This window comes from Myotis daubentonii, chromosome 2, assembly GCF_963259705.1.
Source record: "Myotis daubentonii chromosome 2, mMyoDau2.1, whole genome shotgun sequence".
NCBI classification, from domain to species: domain Eukaryota; kingdom Metazoa; phylum Chordata; class Mammalia; order Chiroptera; family Vespertilionidae; genus Myotis; species Myotis daubentonii.
The window spans coordinates 195,659,660-195,678,608 of NC_081841.1; the positions used below are offsets into that span (position 1 = coordinate 195,659,660).

Below are 18,949 nucleotides of genomic sequence, written 5' to 3' on the forward strand. Positions count from 1 at the left end.
GGTGTACGGGGTTTTTTCTTGCTTAGTGGTCTGTTTGCTATTTTACTATAATTTCTGTGAGAATAGAAACATAACTGTCTCTTTCACTTAGTTTGGGTGGGTGGCAGCAGATGAATGGGTGGGAAGAAGGAAGAAAGGAAGGAGAGAGGGAGGGAGGAGGAAAGGAGACAGGCTGCAATGAGACAGTTGTCATGTGAGTTATAAGAATAGATTATTTGAGAAAACACATGTGATTTAATTAAAACTATGAACTCAGGATGTACACTCCTTCAGAAGTTACTGGCTGGGCGTCTTTCTTTAGCAACCGTTATCCCCAGGAAAACAGCATTTTGGGAATCCGAGGCAGTAGTGTTTGAGCATCCCAGTGTTGGTTTTCAGTCCAGCCACGGCTCCTTTAAGATGCGAGGACTGCTGTGCCTCTTGTCCCAGCTCCTGCCCATTGGTTCTTCATATTTGCTGTTCTTTACCTGATCCGCCTGATCTGCCCATGACTCTCAGGCAGTCGAATCACCTCCTATCTCCGCTCTTACTGTTCCTTACACCTCAGTACTATCAACTCAAGCCTCTTGACAAATGCTGGTGGCTGCTTGGGATATTCCAGAATAGGTTCTTGATGAGGTGTACTGTTCTGCAAACCTTTCTGATCCCCATACGCGTTTGCATTTGACAGTGAATATCTTTGAGATGGTCTCTACTTCTCCTCATCCTGTAGCTCACATCAATGTTTAGATCATATCTTCCTTTTATCGTCGGAGGGTAGCAGATTCATATAAATGTACGAATATGTTACATGGCTATTAGAAATCAGTCATTTTTTGAATTATTTAGGCAACGTCTATGTGCCAGTGTTATATTAAGGAGTTCTCAGCCCTCATTTTTGTTCCAAAATACTCTGTATATTTGCTTAAAACTCTAAATTTCTAATATTCTCTGAGATGTTATTTAGCCTAAGACATATGCTGTACCTTTCTTTTTTTTTTTTTTTCTTTTTTTTTTTTTAACTGTCTCTTTTGGTATAGAGAGTTCAACAAACTCTTTTTTAAAAAAAAAAAATATATTTTATTGGTTTTTTACAGAGAGGAAGGGAGAGAGATAGAGAGTTAGAAACATTGATCAGCCGCCTCCTGCACATCTCCCACTGGGGATGTGCCCGCAACCCAGGTACATGCCCTTGACCGGAATCGAACCTGGGACCCTCCAGTCCGCAGGCTGACGCTCTATCCACTGAGCCAAACCGGTTTCGGCTGTACCTTTCTTGTTGAAGTAATAGATTTAGGGGATGTTGTACCAGAACCCTAACATTGTAAATACATGTTTTATTAGATCAAGAACCCACAGTTTCTTTGTTTTAATATATTATTATTGATTTCAGAGAGGAAGGGCGAGGGAGAGAGAGATGGAAACATCAATGATCAGAGAGAATCACTGATTGGCTACCTCTTGCATGCCTCCCACCTGGAAATCGAGCCCATAACCCGGGCATGTACCCTTGACCGGAATCGAACCTGGGACCTTTTAGTCTGCAGGCCGCTGGTCTATCCACTGAGCCAGACCGGCTAGGGCCAGTTTTTTAACTTTTAACAATTGAAGCATAAATACTGTACCTTATGAGAAGTTTTAAAAAAATCACAGCACATGGTAATGTGTTTGCTTTCTACATTTTGATAGAGCTGAAATGCATTGTGTGATAGAGTGACGTAAAATCTATAGCAATGCCATGGCATTCAAGTCACTTGGCTCTTGTCAGATATCCTCAAGGAGCCGAGCCTCAGAGTATTTGTTGAAAGTGGGTTGTTATAGCACCAAACCTGAACTTACTTAGAGTAGTGAGTGTCACAGGTTTTGAAGTAGATGCCAGTCTCTGCGCTTCGGTCCCCAGGAACGGACCTAACCTGACTCTGTTTCTCTGTTTCTAAATCTGACGTCCTAGCTTATGTGATCCTAGTGCTCTAAAGGGTCTGCTGGACACAGCTGTGGGCTCTTTGAAACAGCATTTGTGTGGGAGAGAGGCCCAAGCCACTGCTGTCCCGTGAAGCAGGTCACCGGCAGTGCCATGCCAGCAGTTTGGTCACGCAGAGTGTGGGAGGATTTTCGCGTAGCAGTGTGTTAGATCCTGTTGCCTGTGTTGGCTCCAGATGCTTCTTGAGTCCTGACCTTTCACTTTGTCTCATTATCACTCAGGAGGACCCTGTTCCCAATGGCCTCCGGGCCCTGCCGGTGTTCTATGCTGCTACGATAGCAATAAATGTGTTTTCCATCATGTACACGGGAGCACCAGGTAAGGATTCCATTGGCTTACATCCAGCAGGCAGGGCGTTACCATCTGACGGTTGGCATGCTGGGTGCTGGCACGAATGTGGGTGACAGTGGAAAGCAGCACTCGTGGTCATTATGGAACCATAAAAAGAGCAGCAAGTGCATTTGCTAGTCTTAAATACTCAAGAGATAAGTCAAATACAACGGAACAGACTTTCAAGTTTAAAAAAAGAAAATTGCAATTCCCATTCTGCCATTTACCCAGCTCTGTTGCCTTAGTGGCTTCTTGCACCTTCTGAGTCTCAGAACGGGATCTACTAGTAACTCATCACACCTCCCTGAGCTGGGGAGGGTTGGGAGCACATGTGAGTGTGTTCCCACATTGGTGATATGCCAGGGGACGTGCCAGTGTGGTCGAGAGCACAAATATCAAACTTGCTGGAAACTGTCAGACCAATGAGTCCAGCAACTAGGAGCTACACCAGTGATGGCGAACCTATGACACGCAAACTCATTTTTTTGGTTGATTTTTCTTTGTTAAATGGCATTTAAATATATAAAATAAATATCAAAAGTATAAGTCTTTGTTTTACTATGGTTGCAAATATCAAAAAAGTTCTATATGTGACACGGCACCAGAGTTAAGTTAGGGTTTTTCAAAATGCTGATATGCCGAGCTCAAAAGGTTCGCCATCACTGGGCTACCCTGTTGTTTTTTGGATACTAAAATCAATGGTGATTTTCTTTTCAAAATTACTCCTTTTCTTCTGATTTTGATGGCTTTTGTTCTTCTTTACAAGGGTTTGAAGTTTGGGAGAGCCGGGTTAAAAGTCCTGTTCTTTTCCATTTTCAAGGGGTAAAAAAATGTATGTCCATTATTCTCATTTGCCCACATTTCAATGTGGGTGAACTGGTAACATTCTAAGTCAGTATTTCCTACATGTGTGGGTAGAGAGGGTGCCTCCTGTTTCTCTGTGAGATGCTCTCCTACAGCCAGATCCTGAATACGCCATTGTGTGGGGAGACGGGAGTCAGCAGATAGGTTCGTCTGTGCTGTTGTTCTTGTTAATGTCCTTGATAGAGTAAGATTCAGTTATTGGCCATATCTGACTAAAGTCTTCCTCTCTGATCAGAAGGTACAATTTCTTGAAACAGCACATCAGATTACAGTAGAAAAATGCCCTCTTCCAAAAAGGGGGGGAACCCTTATGAATTTCTCAACTTAGGCTTTCTTACAGTAGTTTTACTCATTTTTAAATAGCCATCGTAATTATGTGTTGTGCATGTCTGTACCGTTAATAAAACACTTTCTGAATGATCCCTTAGCATTATATGGCTACTGTGGCATCTCCGCAGCATTGGAAACATTGATCGTTAAGGTCTGAACACTAGTGATCAGGACTTCAGGCTCCGGGTGGCAGCCTGGCCGGAGGCCCCACAGCTGCTTTAAGTTACCGAGAAGCCCAAAGCTGAAGGTCATGCGGTTGGAGAGATGAAACCCTAGCCTCAGATAACAGCGGCCTGATGGCCCTTTGGGTTTTGTAACTCATGGACGATGGAGTGTGTTTGGCAGACAGTTTTCCTGATCTATAAAAGGGAATCCGAGGCAGAGACAAAACAGGGCTGGGCAGGCCTGGAGCCCGGGTTAAGAGTGAACCGGGCAGAGGGATTCTTTGTGCATCTTCTTGCTCCTGAGTCCTCGTTCTTAACTTTGTTTAGGCTCTTAGAGCTCAAGTAGCTGAACCAAAAGCTAGGCAGCTGTCAACAGTCGGACACCTGTGGCCCAGTGAAAGAAGACTAAGTCACATGAGGGCTGGGATGTCTTTGTAGTGCCCAGTCCTGGAATTGGGAATAGGTTCAAATAAGGACAATTTTTTTTTTTCCTGTTTTATTTTTCCACCCTCTCTTCTTCTTGTTCCCCAGTTCTTCCAAATGTCAGAAGAAGTCAACTGTGTGATATTTTTTAAATTAAAATTTGACTCTTTTGTACTTTGTATATTTTTCCCATCTCTTCGTTTTCTTTTCCTCATCTTCTGCTACACCTTTACTGCAACTTTGCTAAAAGAATCATCTTACCGGGAGAGTAAATTATTCTAGAGAAAATTAAACCACATAATGGATGAGACACTAAGGATTACATAAATACTTCATAGAGAGGTTGTGAGAAATAAATACTATAAATGCTAACTTATATTGAGCTTACTTTTACATGAATTCATCTTGTTAGTCGTCCAAACTCCTTTAGGAAATTGGTAATACTGCTTTGCTGGCTTCACTGTACAGATGGGAAACTGAGACCCAGCTATACTGGGTACTCAAGGTCATATAACTAGTGAGGTGCAGAACCAAAATTTGAAGCAGACAGTCTAGTTCCGAGGCTCTTGATTATGACATTCCTAGACTAAGTATAGAAAAGTCAAATTTAAATTAAAAAAATCAAACACTCGACTTCTGACATTCGTAACTGGCCTGGGGAAGATACCTAGTGCATAGTACCTGGTACCCAGTGTCACCATTAAGGACAATCAAAGTACATCAGCCTTAATACATTCTTTCCCTTCTCATCACTCTCCTTAAACATGGCTTCCAGCCCTAGCTGGTTTGGCTTAGTGGATAGAGCATTGGCCTGCAGACTGAAGGGTCCTGGGTTCAATTCTAGTCAAGGAAATTGCAGACTTGATCCCTAGCTGGGGTGTATACAAGAGGCAGCCGATCAATGATTCTCTCTCATCATGGATGTTTCTATCTCTCTCTCCCTCTCCCTTCCTCTCTGAAGAAAAAAATGGCTTCCAGTATATTTTGAAATTTGTGTATTTAATAAAAAGGAGGTATGAAGAAGGTGGTTTCCTCTTTAATTAAGAATATTTTAAAAATCTGTACAAGTATCTTGAAGATCATTATCCAATTGAAAGCACAAACAATATTCTCAGTGGGAAAGTTAATGTTAAGTTCTCTGGTTAGATGCTGTCAAGCACATATTTCCATCTTGGCCAGTGTGGGGCAGTGATTAGAGCGTTGGCCTGTGCACCGGAGGGTCATGGGGTCAATTCCCAGTCAAGGGCACATACCTGCAGGTTCCCTCCCTGGTAGGGACGAGTGCGGGAGGCAACCAGTTGATCAATGTGTCTCTCTCACATCGATCTCTCTTCTCCCTCGCCTTCTCTCTCTCTCCCTCCCTTCCATTCTCTCTGAAATGCAATGGAAAAAATATCCTTAGGTGAAGATTAACAAAAAAAAAACAAAAAAGAGCATCCTATCTCCTCTCCTTCCTGACGTCACCATAAAGTAAGGACATTTGTAGGACTCCATGAAAGGCATGCTGTGTTTCATGAGAAAATGCGGACAGGACATGGAGTACAGTGCCTGGCACATCGTAACTCTTAATACGTGTTAGGGCCTAGTTTATTACATCAATCTTAAGTAGCCTTATCTTTTCAGCCTTCAGTTGCCAACATATCCTGAGTCATCCTGTCTTCCTGTTTTTTCCACACTTATTGGTGTAACATACTTCTTCCTTAAAGTTTGGGGGTTGGGGGGATTGCCTAGAGGAGGAAGAAGGGGGTCATGACTGAAGGACCCACCATTTTGTTCCTCCACTAAAGTCAGAAAAGGACTTTACAAATATTGTGGTTTGTGGGGAATGTTTCTAAAATCTCCTGTAGGTGAGTTTAAATCTTATTTTTCTTTAAACATTGAAAGTTGACTTTTGCCCTTCAGACTAGACTTGAATTATGTACTGTTTCTGCACGTGGGGCCTTTCTGCCTGGCCAGCTGTGCCCTAAATAGCCAGGGTGTTATGTGTGGTGACGAGACTGAGCTGAGAGTCACTTCAGCACTGACGCGGTCCGTCTGCTCCTCGCAGAGTAGTGTCTGCCTTTCTGCCACCCTGGGGGTTGTTCCTCGGGGCCCCTTTCTTCCATAGAACGCTTCAGAGGGGCCTCAGAGGTGAAAGGAAAGAAGGAAGCTCTCCAACAAAAATGAGCGACAGCACTAATCCTACCAGTGTCAGCTTGAAGGGGCTTGGATGAGTAGCATTTTTGTGCGTGGAGATGGATTCCGTGGGATCGGCTGGATGTTGGGTTGCCGTGTTTTATTTTGATTTCCTCTGTTCCTCCATTTGTGAGTTATGTTGAAGTTGTTTATGTCTTTGACTTAGTTTGATTTGTTTTACTTTGCATTTGACATGACTTTTCTCAAATAAACGTCAGTCTTAACACTTCAAAGACCAAGGTAGCACTTTAAAAAATTGCCTTTGCATTTTTTTGTCCTTTAAAAAATAATTTGCAAGAAGCAAAAATAACTTTAGGAAACAAAGTGCTCGCTTGGGTTGGATACACGCCTGAAGTCTATTTTTAATGAGAAGGTCTTCAGTTGTGTGGGGCCTGGTTTTTGTTCAGCGTCCAAAGAATGAATGGTGAGATTCATTGCATGCCTCTCTGAGTGGTGCAGGCAGCTCTCCTAACCAAGCCTCCGGCAGTTACACAGTATGCAAAACTTCTAAGTCAGACCCACAGCACCAGCTTCTCACGCTAACCTGTCAGAATGCAGGTTCTCAGGCCCAGCCCCAGACCCCCTACAGCCTGACAGTCTGTGTTGTACCAGAATCTGGGTGATCCTGTACATGGCACACATAGAGAACCACTGCTCTGGTCATTCTTCACCAAAATCTTCTACCACAAACACTGCTCCCTTATCACAGTTCTAATGTGAGAAGTACTACTCAAAAGTTCTCACTAGCAACGTTTGCTCACTCTGTGTGTCAGCAAATGAGTTCTCAGACTTATCCAGGCTTGGTTTCTGGCTTCTTGAGAGCAGACTGTACCTAAAACAGGGCTGACACTCCCCCTCCTCTCTGCCTCCTCCTCTTCCTCTTTCTCTTCCTCCTCCTCTTCCTCCAATACCTTCAGCTTCTCCTCCCCTCCCTCCTCCCCCTCCTCCCTCTCTTTCTCCTTCTCGTCGTCTTTGTTTCCTCCTTCTCCCCTTCCTCCCAACATCTCCAGCCTCTCCTCCCCTCCATCTTCCTCCTCCTCCCCCTCCTCCTTCATCTCGTCCTCTTCCAGTTGTAGCTCTTCTGATCCTGTCCTGGGAAATGAGAGCATCAGTGCCCCTGCAGGGCCCCGTTGGCTTGTACCCAGAAGATCTCCATATTCCATGCTACCATTGCAAAGGTTTGAGCTGTAGAGAAACCAGATGTTTCCATGACAGTGACTCTTGACCCCGGGTCAGAAAGCCCTGGGTGAGAAGAGCCTCCAGTTTTCATCAAAGGCTGGATTCAAAGCAGAGTGATTTGAATTCACTTCCTTTTCAGAATTATTTTAAATGAATCCTAGTTTGAAAAAGGAGAGAAAATTACAATTATAAGAGGAAATAGCATTTTTAATTTCAAAAGAATGCTTCATTTTCTTAAAGGAAGTTGCTCCAGGATCTTTTATGCCTTTTATTCTCTCCAATGCTTTGAACAAGTTGATGTAAAACAAACTAAATAAAAACTAGTAACTTAGTTTATCCGATAAGGGAGGACTAGTAACATGTGATTCTGCAAGTGAGGTAAATGTGTGTATGTGTGTTACTGTGGAAAGATGTCCATAGTGTGTTGTTATGTGAGAAACAAAAATACAGACCAGTATATACAGTAAGATTCTACATCTATTAATTTGGGGGGAAAAGTGGGGGACAAACTTCTGGCCAACACTCTACACTGTGTGGTTTGTATGTAGATGATGCTTGGAAAACTACACACCAGGTAGTTAACAGTGTTTCTCTGGGAAGTGGGTTCAAGAGGGGAGTGTAGTGAGGAGTTTTACATTTGTACGTCATACAGTTTTTTACTGCTGACATTTTTATAGTAAGCATATATTATAAAATTATACTAAAAGGAGGGAGAGAAAAAGAGGGAAGTGGTAGGGAGAGGCTGATGCATAGGGCTGTAAGGTCGTTAATATGGACTGAAGCCTTATTGGTTGTATAGCAGTTTTAGTTATTTTGTAGTTTCTAATAATGACTGTCATAGATGAAAAGCAAGAGGTGTAACAAAGCAACGACTCTGGAAGACTGTGCCCGTTTCTGAAACGCTCTCTTTACTGCTTGAGTCACTTGAATCTTCTGATCTTTGGGGGATTTGGAACAGGACTATAATGATGCTTGAGGTTGAAGCTAAATCACTATTCATCATAGCTTTGCTGTTCAGAGAAGGGAAAGGGCTGGAGATGAAAGGCCCCTGAGTGGCTGGAGCAGAAGATGGGCTCAGAGCTCCCGGCCTTGGTTCCTGGCAGTGCTTTTGGCTGCAGTAGCTGGAGCAATCCAAGCCGCGTCCTACTTTGCTTGTCCGCAGAGTGAAGGGCAGGCCGTGCTTTACTGCCCTCCTAAGGTGTAATTATTGCAAAACATTTTGAGATCCTCAGAGGAAGACAATTCAATACTAAGTATGCCTGTCAAAAATCTTGTTATGTATAACTCAGCCTTAACTTTTTCAGGAGAAAAAGTTCTCCCTAGGATGCACATTGATTCCAGTGCTTTTTTCTGCCGAAGTTTTGTATTTAATTATGTTTTACCCATGAAACTGGATTTGATGTATTTAGTACAGTTTAGAGTTATTTACAAACTAGAGGCGTGGTGCACGAAATTCGTGCATGGGTAGGGTCCCTAGACCTGGCTGGTGATCAGGGCTGATCGGGGCTGCTGGCCTGGGCCTTCCTTCGTTCTGCACTGCCCCCTGGTGGTCAGCTCATGTCATAGCAAGCGATTGAACTCCCATTCTCCTGGTCAAGCTCCAGAGGGGACAATTTGCATATTAGGCTTTTATATGCATAGACTAGAGGCCCAGTGCACAAAATTCATGCACTGGGTGTGTGTGGGGGGGTGTCCCTCAGCCCAGCCTGTACCTTCTCCAATCTGGGACCCCTTGGGGGATGTCCAACTACCGGCAGTCAGACATCCCTCTCACAATCTGGGACTGCTGGCTCCTAACTGCTCACCTGCCTGATTGCCCCTAACCGCTTCTGCCTGCCAGCCTGATCACTCCCTAACCACTCCCTTGCCAGCCTGATCAATGCCTAACTGCTCCCCTGCTGGCCTGGTTGCTCCAAGTGCCCTCCCCTTCTGGCCTGATCGCCCACAACTGCCCTCCCCTGCCGATCATCTTATGGCAGCCACCTTGTGACCACATGGAGATGGCCATCTTGTGCAAGTTGTGATGGTCAATTTGCATATGACCTCTTTATTATATAGGATAACTGTCAGTTTGCATTTCTCATATGGAGGCTTTAAAACAAATCCTCATGTTCTTTTGATGCTCAGTTACGTTACTGACTTGCGGAAATGATTTGGTAAGATCTAAATTCTGCCCCTTCTGGCTACAGTGTTTGGCTTAGTGGATAGAACATCAGCCCACAAATTGAATTGTCATGAGTTTGATTCCTGTCAAGGGCACATACCTTAGTTGCAGGCTCGATCTCTAGTGCTGGTGTGGAAGGCAACCAATGGATGTGCTTCTCTCACATTGATGTTTCTCTTTCTGTCTCTCCCCCTCCCTCCCACTCTCTCTAGAAAGCAATGGAAAAAATATATCCTCAGGTGAGGATTAACAAAAATAAAAATAAATTCTGCCCCTTCTGTTCCCCTGACCTTGCTCACTATCAATGACTTTCTCCTATTTTCCTTCACTCTGTCCCTCCTTGATGTTTTACTCAATCCTGCCCCCTTCCCTCTAGTACGTGTTTATCCCCTGCCCTCCATCCAGTGCCTTGTGACTGGGAGAGCGACTTCAGAGCCTCTGGCCATGACCCAGGCCAGACCAATGGCAAAGGCGGTTCTGACAGTGAAGGTTCAAGGAGCAGGTGACATTGTGGCTTGTTGTCTAAGAAAAGGATCAGAAGCTTATAACTGACCTCAGGAAACCCTTGGGCATGTTGGCCCTGACACCCTTGGAATCCCGCTTGAACCCAGCAGGGAGTGTGGAGATGGGCTTGGAAAAGGCCCATAAAACAGCCCTTCTCGGCTTTTGTTGTGGGCTCTGCTTGGCATGGATGGAACAAATGTCTCTCAAATTGTTTCTCTCTCCCCACAGTATCCATGGCTTGCCTCTCTTAGGTCAGGTTAACACAATGAAGTCAAAAGTAGCACAGTTAACAATTTTACCACCAACTAAACCAGGAGCCAAAGGAAACAGGGGAAACCTCTTCAAAAACCAAGTACTTTTAAGCTGTAAGAGTGATGTGTGTTGATGTTAGGTGGTCAGTTTGATGTGGGTAATTAACAGTTACCATTCAGTTTGGCAGGAAACAGCTTTGGAGTGATCCTTTATCACATGTATTAGACACTGACATGGAGAAAGAAAGCAGAAGCCAGGATGCCGTGGCCCACAAGCATGGCCTGGTGAGGTCAGCCCCAGTGGTTTTATAAGCAGCTCCAAGCTTCGGATTCTGGGGCAGAGCCGGGGCTGGAGCTGGCCACCAGCTGAAGGGGCACAGCCCCACACCAGTCCCCCACTTTCTGAGGTACCCAGGAGTTTGGAAGAGAAACAGCCTAGCCCCTAAGTGTCTATATTCCCACCAATGTGCCCTTAGCTATAGATGAAGTAGGTGATTCTGGTGTTCTGTTTTTCACATTTATATATGCTAATTCACTCCTATTATAGTATTAACTATCTATTCTACCTCTTAAAAATTACCAAATATCTTATATAATAAAAGGCTAATATATGCAAATTGATCGAACGGCAGAACAACCGGTAGCTATGACGCACACTAACCACCACGGGGCAGACATTCAATGCAGGAGCTGCCCCCTGGTGGCAGTATGCTCCCACACAGGGAGCACCGCTCAGCCAGAAGCCCTGAGACGGGCTCACAGCTGGCGAGCACAGTGGTGGTGGCAGGAGCCTCGGGAGTGGGCCTAAGCTGTCAGTCGGACATCCCCTGATGTCTTCCGGACTGCGAGAGGGCACAGGCTAGGCTGAGGGACTCCCCACCCCCCAAGTGCATGAATTTCATGCACTGGGCCTCTAGCATTTAATAATACCTTAATTGAATAACTTTGAGTTGGTTTCTATGCATAAAATCATTAAATATGTGACAAGCTTGTATCATTAAAGATTCGTTTAATCAAAGGACAATATTTTACTTATTTTTAAAATATATTTTTATTTATTTCAGAGAGGAAGGGAGAAGGAAAGAGAGATAGAAACATCAGTGATGAGAAAGAATCATGATCTGCTGCCTCCTGCACACCCTCCACTGGGGATCGAGCCCCCAACCCGGGCATGTGCCTTGACCGGGAATCGAACCATGACCTCATGGTTCATAGGTCGATACTCAACCACTGAGCCATGCTGGCCGAGCAAAGGGCAATATTTTGAGTAGTTCACTTCTCTAACACTTTGTAAAAACTCTTAACAATTTTCAAAAGTGCATGTTTATTATATATTTTCAAATTTAACAGTACGAATGTATATGTAGTAAGAATTAAAAGCCCCCTCCAATTTCACATCTCTCTCCAGTAGTAACCATTGTGTTTTCTAGAACTTTTGCTATACATTCACACATATGATAGGAGTAAATGTGGGATTGTTATCTTTTTTTAAAAAATATATTTCTTTATTGTTTTTCAGAGAGGAAGGGAGAAGGAGAGAGAGATAGAAGCATCAGTGATGAGAGAGAATCATTGATCGGCTGCCTCCTGCACACCCCCTACTGGGGATTGAGCCGGCAACCCAGGCATGTGCCCTTGGCCAGAATCAAACCTGGGACCCATCGGTCCACAGGCTGATGCTCTATCCACTGAGCCAAGCCGGCTAGGGCTGTTATCTTTTTTAAACATAAATTGGATCGTGCTGTGCATACTGCTACCCACCCAGCCTTTCTTAGTTAACTAGACCCTGGGCCTCTTTCCTTATCAGTACATATAGATCTACCTCATTTTTATGATTTAAGACTATAACTATTTCACATTTCCCTAAGGATGCATATATTAGTTGTCTCACAAATTCTTGCTATTACAAGTAATGCTATTGTAGGTATTCTTGTATGCCTATCATGTATCCCTATGTAAGCACATGTTTAACATCCAGGAAAACAGGATGTTCCTAAACCATGTGCACCCTACCCTTTTGTTTGCTGAGGTAATTGCACCTTAGTGCATTATCACATTTCTAATGAAAAGTTTTTCTAATGTAATTCCATGAGTTGATACTGCAAAGAAGAGTTAAATTTGAAGGTCAAGATCCTTTGAAAACTTGTATTCCTAAGCTGATTTTTAAAGAGATTCATGTATGTAGTCAGAGTGACATGTCCATTTAAAGCAGGCTGACCCACGAGAAGCCAGAGAGGCAGGCAGGCAGCGGCTCTGTGCAGCGTCCAGACCTCAGCCTCTCCCACCCCGAGGGGCTGATGATAGGGCATGAGGTGGCGGACTCCTTTCTTAACCACATACATGTCCACTTGGGAATTTAGATATTGAGATAAGCTGTAAATGATTCTATTGCCAACTTAATATGCTGCTGGTACCAATTTGGTAAATTTTAATAATTAGATTACTGACCAATTTAACCACATATTCACAAGGTGAAATGTGCCTTAAACACACAGCTTTCTGTCCTGAAAAGCATGGCACGTGTTTTTGGCTGTGGGTTTTATAAGACACAAAATCCAGGTGACTGGTGTTAGTTAGCTCAGGGGAATGGAAAGTATGTTGCTGTGAGGCTTGACCTTTCAGAAAGTAGCCACTGAGACCACTGCTGTCTTTTCTGTTCTCAGTGCTCGGCCTGGTCCTTCCCATCTGGGCGATAGCGCTCATCTCCTTTGGCGTAGCGCTGTTGTTCGCCATTTTCGTGTGGTTCTTTGTGTGTCCATGGATGCGGAGGAAAATAGCAGGTAAGCGCTCTTTTATTTTTCTGATTTACAGAAGTGCTCCCAAGTCCCGAGACTTCAGATGTGATGCAGTTACCCGTACTAACAGAGGGAAATGGAAGCGTGGGTAACGCTAGAACACACACTGCGATACATGCCCAGGCCTTGTCTCCTGGCCCTGGCTCACACAGCAAGGCCCTAGCTGCCGTGGATCACTGGAAGTTACCTATGCCAGGAAGCTCTACCAGCCTCATGAAGAACATTAGTCATCTGGGAAGTGCAAGTTAATACCACACTAAGGCACCACTTCACACCTCAAGTAAAAAGACTAGCAATATCAAGTGTTGGTGAAGAAGTGGAATAACTTTATTTATGGTGAAATGTAAAGTGGTGCAGCCACTTTGGAAATTAGTTTAGCAGTTTCCTATGAAGTAAAGTATACACTTAGCATATGACCCAGTAATCCCACTTCCGGGTGTTTGTCCAAGAGCAATGAAAATGTGTGTTCATGAAAATACTTGTACACAAATCATTTGGTTGTAATTGCCCCAAACTGGAAATAACCCAAATGCTCATTAACAGGTTAATAAATAACCAAATTGTGGTCTGTTCATACATTAAAAGACTGCTGAGTAATACAGGAATGAACTGCCTACCACCGTGGGCACAGTAGGACACACTTCACAGACCTTTCCCTGAGCAAAAGAAGCCAGATACAGAAGAGTCCATACTGTATGATTCCAGGGAAAATTAATCTATAAAAATTATTGGTTGCTGAGGCCAGTGTGGGGCTGCAGGAGACGGACTGCAAAGGGGCAGGAGGGAACTTTGCAGGGACATGAAAATGTACTGTCTTAATGCGGGGAGTGGTTATAGGGTATACTCCTATGTTGTCATGGGTCATCTACCTGAACATTCAAAATGTATGAATTCTACTGTATGTAAGTTCTACCTCAGTAAAACAGTTTTTAAAGAAAGAAAAATATGGCTTAGAAAGCTGCTGGAGTTGTTTTCCTGTGTTGTTAATTTTTGTTTTAATTATTATAAACTGGAGGCCCGGTGCACGAATTCGTACATGGGTAGGGTCCCTTGGCCTGGACAGCGATCAGGGCCAGCTGGCCCGGGGGGTGGGGGGAGGGAGTGCAGGAAGTTGGCTGTGGGAGTGCACTGACCACCAGGGGACAGCTCCTGCATTGAGCGTCTGTCCCTTGGTGATCAGTGCGTCGTCATAGCGACCAGTCATTCGAACTGGTCGTAAAGGTCACTTAGGCTTTTATATATATAGATATGCAAATATTCTCTCATTTAGATTATAAGCAGTTTGAGGCCAATAGATCTATATGTACATTTCTTGTCCCCTGTAGTACGTAAGAGAAATTTAGTTTAAAAAAATCTATCTGTCTGACTAGGTAGATACAGATATAGAGAGATGATAGGGAGAGAGACTATGTGTGAGTGTCTTTAGCAGAGAAACCGAGAACATTTCCATTTCATTGCTGAGCTTAAACATTTGTTCAGGGAATTTTGCAAAATCATTACTTCAGTAGCACCACAGAACAGATTTGATTCAGAAGAGTGCTAGCGAGCTATAAAATAGATTTTTAAAAATCTATTATTTCTTTAGAAAATAAATGATTTTTCAAAGTAGGATCTTTCTGTTGTTGGTGGTGGGTTTTTTGGTTGTTTTTTTTTTTTAGAAAAATGATTTACTTGTTTCTTAAGATTTAGTGACCTGAAGAATTCTGAAACCAATAATTTATTGAACAGAAGAAAACCAAACAGACTATAACAATATCAGTGAAGACAAAAAGGATAAACATTTCAGTGATTCTGAGGTTAGAGGTTAGTTTAAGAAAATAGAAGGTGAACCCTAGGTGGTTATAGAATTACAGAATGCTATCCTGTACAGGGACCATGGGAATCAGACATGACCCTCTCTGTTTTGCTGGTTTTTGATGAGATAATTCAGGCCCTACACCCCCATCTTTTCCTCAGTAGCTGAATTTTCTGGCCTAAGTTTTCCAGACAATCGATTGAACTCTCCACTTCATTTTCTCTGTCTAGCTGTTACGTTTTTGTTTCATTTCCAAAGTAAGTATTGAGGTATAAAGGTTTCATTTTTTTTTATATTTTTTAATAACAAGAATTCTTATAAAATTTTCAGCTATGCCTGTACTTTCTTTAGGCAAATTACGAAAAGAAGGTGCTTTATCGCGGGTCTCTGATGAAAGCCTCAATAAAATTCAGGAAGCGGAATCCCCCGTATTTAAAGAGCTCCCTGGCGCCAAGGCCAATGACGACAGCACCATCCCTCTCACGGGGTCGGCTGGGGAGACATCTGTGGCCCCAGAAGGCACATCCGTGGTCAACCACCCCCGGGTGGCTTATGGTAAGACCAGAGGAGGGCTCGGGTTCGCATGGTGGCGGCGAGCCATTCCTCAGGGTAAGCAGTGGGCCTGCATGTGCGTCGCTAGGTTTCAGGGCACAGAAGTGTCCCCCGTTTTATGTTTTGAGAAAACCCAGAGACTCAAGAGGCCTCAGGAGACCGGCCTTCTGTCAGCAAGCAGAATTCCTCTCGTCCTGTGCTTTCCTTCCAGGAACTACTTGCAGCCCATCAGGCGCCAGGGCGCGCTCAGCTACCTGTGCGTGTTTGGTGGTGCAGCTACCTCACTGCCAGAGGCTGGCTCATCCAGCTTCGTCAGGGTGCCTCCCTCGTAAAGGCGCAGAGAGAAAGCCAGAATTGGAGCCAGGGCCGTCGTAGAATCACAGAAACCTTAGAAAACATCAAGCCTGTCCTGGCGTGTCCTTTTGTCCGTAAAGTTTGTAGATGACGGTGGGCGAGCACCAGCCTCCTCCCAGCCTGTCAGGGCAGCTTCCTACCTCCCTCCAGGTGGGGCCTGGCACCCGCTCCCCTAGGTGTGGCCTCAGACTTGGCCCCAGAGGAAGCAAATTCATGTTGCCCACAGATCTGACAGATACTGCCTTCGACAGTCACGTTGGCCTTTTCCCGTGCACCTAGAATGTCCGCCCACAAAGCTGGGCTTTGCCCCGTATGTATGAAGTTTTCTAAAGTAAGTTCCTTACAGGGACTCTCCCTTTACCAGTTACTAGAAACAGGAATGCTGCAGTAGTTTCTGGAAGACTCTTTTTAAGAGAAAAATAGTGTCATTTTAAAAATACCTTATTATTAGCTTTACCTTTTTGTCGTATGTTCACTAGTTTCCTTTTTTATTTTAACCATATTACATGTCCTTTATAGTCCATTTAGAAAATAAGGCATGTGGGGAGAAATTTACATCACCCATAATCCAACCTTCCAGAGACTAGCATCATGAAACAGTGGGGAGTATTTCCTCCCAGACATGATTTCTGTCCATAAGGCTAGAGAATAAGGCTTCTGTCTAACGCTTTTCAGGAAGGGCACTTTCCATGACTCACGGCTCCACAAAATCGCCCGTCTCCAATGGCACATTCGGCTTCGACGGCCACACGCGGAGCGACGGCCACGTGTACCACACGGTCCACAAGGACTCCGGGCTCTACAAAGACTTGCTGCACAGAATCCACACGGACAGGGGCTCCGACGAGAAGCCCGCCCAGGAGAACAACTACAGGTTCCTGCGGCGGAACAACAGCTACACGTGCTACACGGCGGCCATCTGTGGGATGCCAGTGCACTCGACCTTCAGAGCTGCTGACCCGTTGCCTGCCCCCGAGGACAGTGAGAAGCTGGTGGGTGACACCGTGTCCTATTCTAAAAAGAGACTTCGCTACGACAGCTACTCCAGCTACTGCAATGCGGTAGCCGAGGCTGAGATAGAGGCAGAGGAGGGAGGTGTGGAGATGAAGCTGGCGTCCGAGCTGGCAGACCCTGCCCGGCCTCGAGAGGACCCTGTGGAAGAAGAAAAAGATGAGAAAGACACATCCGAGGTCCACCTCCTGTTCCACTTTCTGCAGGTCCTCACTGCCTGCTTTGGATCCTTTGCACATGGTGGCAATGATGTGAGGTAAGGATACTCGTTCATTCACCAAGTATGTATGGAGGGGCTGTGTGTGCCAGGCACTGTTCTGGGAGCCATGATACAGCAGCAAACGGAACAGAAATCCCTGCCATTCCTGGTGGGGGTGGGCACACAGTAAACAGGTAAATGAAGTAGCACTTGTAATGTAATAAGCTAGACAGTGATGTTAAAGGGAAAAGTAAACTGGAAAGGAGATTGGCGCTGCTGGGGATTGCAGTGCTGGGTAGACTGCTCAGGTAAGAGCTCACTAAGTGAGATCTGAAAGGATGAAGGGACCCAGCCATGTGAGCATCTGCAGGAAGAGCAGTTCAGGAAGAGGAACAGCAGGTGCAAAGGCCTGAGCTAGGACTATGCCCGGTGTATTCTAGGAAGAGCAAGGAAGAGCAAAGAGGGAGAGTGTAGGCTGTAAGGTTATCAGATCATGGAGTCCCAGAATATATAGGAAATATGGAAGAATATGTAGAGAGACTCTACTTCTCTTTTTACTAGCTAGATAGCTAGTGACAAGTCACTTGATTTTCCCAAAGCCTCAGTATCCCAACCTGTAAAATGGAGCTAAAACAAGTACCAGCTCTCATGGGGTTTTCAGGAGATGCTTTATATAATGTGCTTAGGACAGTGCTCCTCCCGTAACCAGTATCTATGCATTGTCACTATTACTGTTATTTTAATTATTATGCAGGGCTAATGTTTCTATCCAAATCAGGAAAACATGCTATTCTTGCTTCTTTTTTAAAATTTAATCCTCACCTGGGGATATGGTTATTGATTTTAGAGAGGGAAGAAGGGAGGAGAGAGAAACATTGATGTGAGAGAGAAACACCGATTGGTTGCCTCCCGTACATGGCCAGACTGGGGATTGAACCCACAACCTGGGTATGTGCCCTAACCAAGGATCAAATCCACAGCTGTTCAGTGCACAGGACGACGCTCCAACCAACGGAGTCACCTGGCCAGGCCTAATGTTACTTTTCATCGTTGTTGTTAATCCTCACCCGAGGATATTTTTCCATTGACTCTTTTTTAATTTTTTTAGAGAGAGCGTGGAAGGGAGAGACAAAGAGAGAGAGAAACATCAGTGTTGTGAGAGAGACACATTGATTGATTGCCTCCTCTGTGTGCCCAACCGGGGACAGGGATCGAGCCTGCAACTGAGGTACATGACCTTGACCAGAATCAAACCCAGGACCCTTCAGTTCACAGGCTGGTGCTCTATGCACTGAGCGAAACCTGCGAGGGCTGTTGCCTTTTTTATTGCCCAGTTACATGACTCTCCGCTTTACAGCCATGGGCTTCTCTGCACTGCCTATCCGTGTACGACTGCGTTCTGTTCTTTTTTAAAAGTTCCACCTGCCCTCACCGGTTTGGCTCAGCGGATGGAGCGTCGGGCTGCGGACTGAAGGGTCCCGGGTTCGATTCCAGTCAAGGGCATGTGTCTTGGTTGCGGGCACATCCCGCAGTTGGAGTGTGCAGGAGGCAGCTGATCGATGTTTCTCTCTCATCGATGTTTCTAACTCTCTATCCCTCTCCCTTCCTCTCTATAAAAAAATCAATAAAATATATTTTTAAAAAAAAGAAAAGTTCCACCAGACAAGAGGCCTGGCCATCTTGTGTGCTGCAGTATCATACAGGTGCTGCCATGTTATTTTAATCGAGGCACCATGTTCTGTCTTGTCTTAATTTTTTGACTGCCTCTCCCCGGACCTAACCCACTTCCTCCTCCTTATCAAGAATTGTTATTGGAGACCTGGTACTGGTGAAGTATTATGAATTGGGTCCCTGTCCTTCAGCAGTTTAAACTCCAGTTATGGAGATAAGAAATACATA

At 44.6% G+C, this 18,949-nt stretch overlaps 1 protein-coding gene across 9 annotated transcripts in view; it reads left to right on the top strand.

The window, feature by feature from the left end:
• SLC20A2 (solute carrier family 20 member 2) overlaps positions 1-18,949 on the top strand; it is a 96,136-nt gene that overhangs the window by 61,626 nt on the left and 15,561 nt on the right. For 6 of the 9 annotated variants that reach the window (XM_059685281.1, XM_059685280.1, XM_059685278.1 and 3 more), the window contains 5 exons: positions 2,182-2,278; positions 13,008-13,124; positions 15,096-15,191; positions 15,265-15,489; positions 16,516-17,107. In XM_059685281.1, the coding sequence (XP_059541264.1) occupies positions 2,182-2,278; positions 13,008-13,124; positions 15,096-15,191; positions 15,265-15,489; positions 16,516-17,107 (1,127 nt within the window). The remainder of the gene's footprint in view (positions 1-2,181; positions 2,279-13,007; positions 13,125-15,095; positions 15,192-15,264; positions 15,490-16,515; positions 17,108-18,949) is intronic. The other 3 variants (XM_059685284.1, XM_059685285.1, XM_059685286.1) reach the window with 3 other exon arrangements.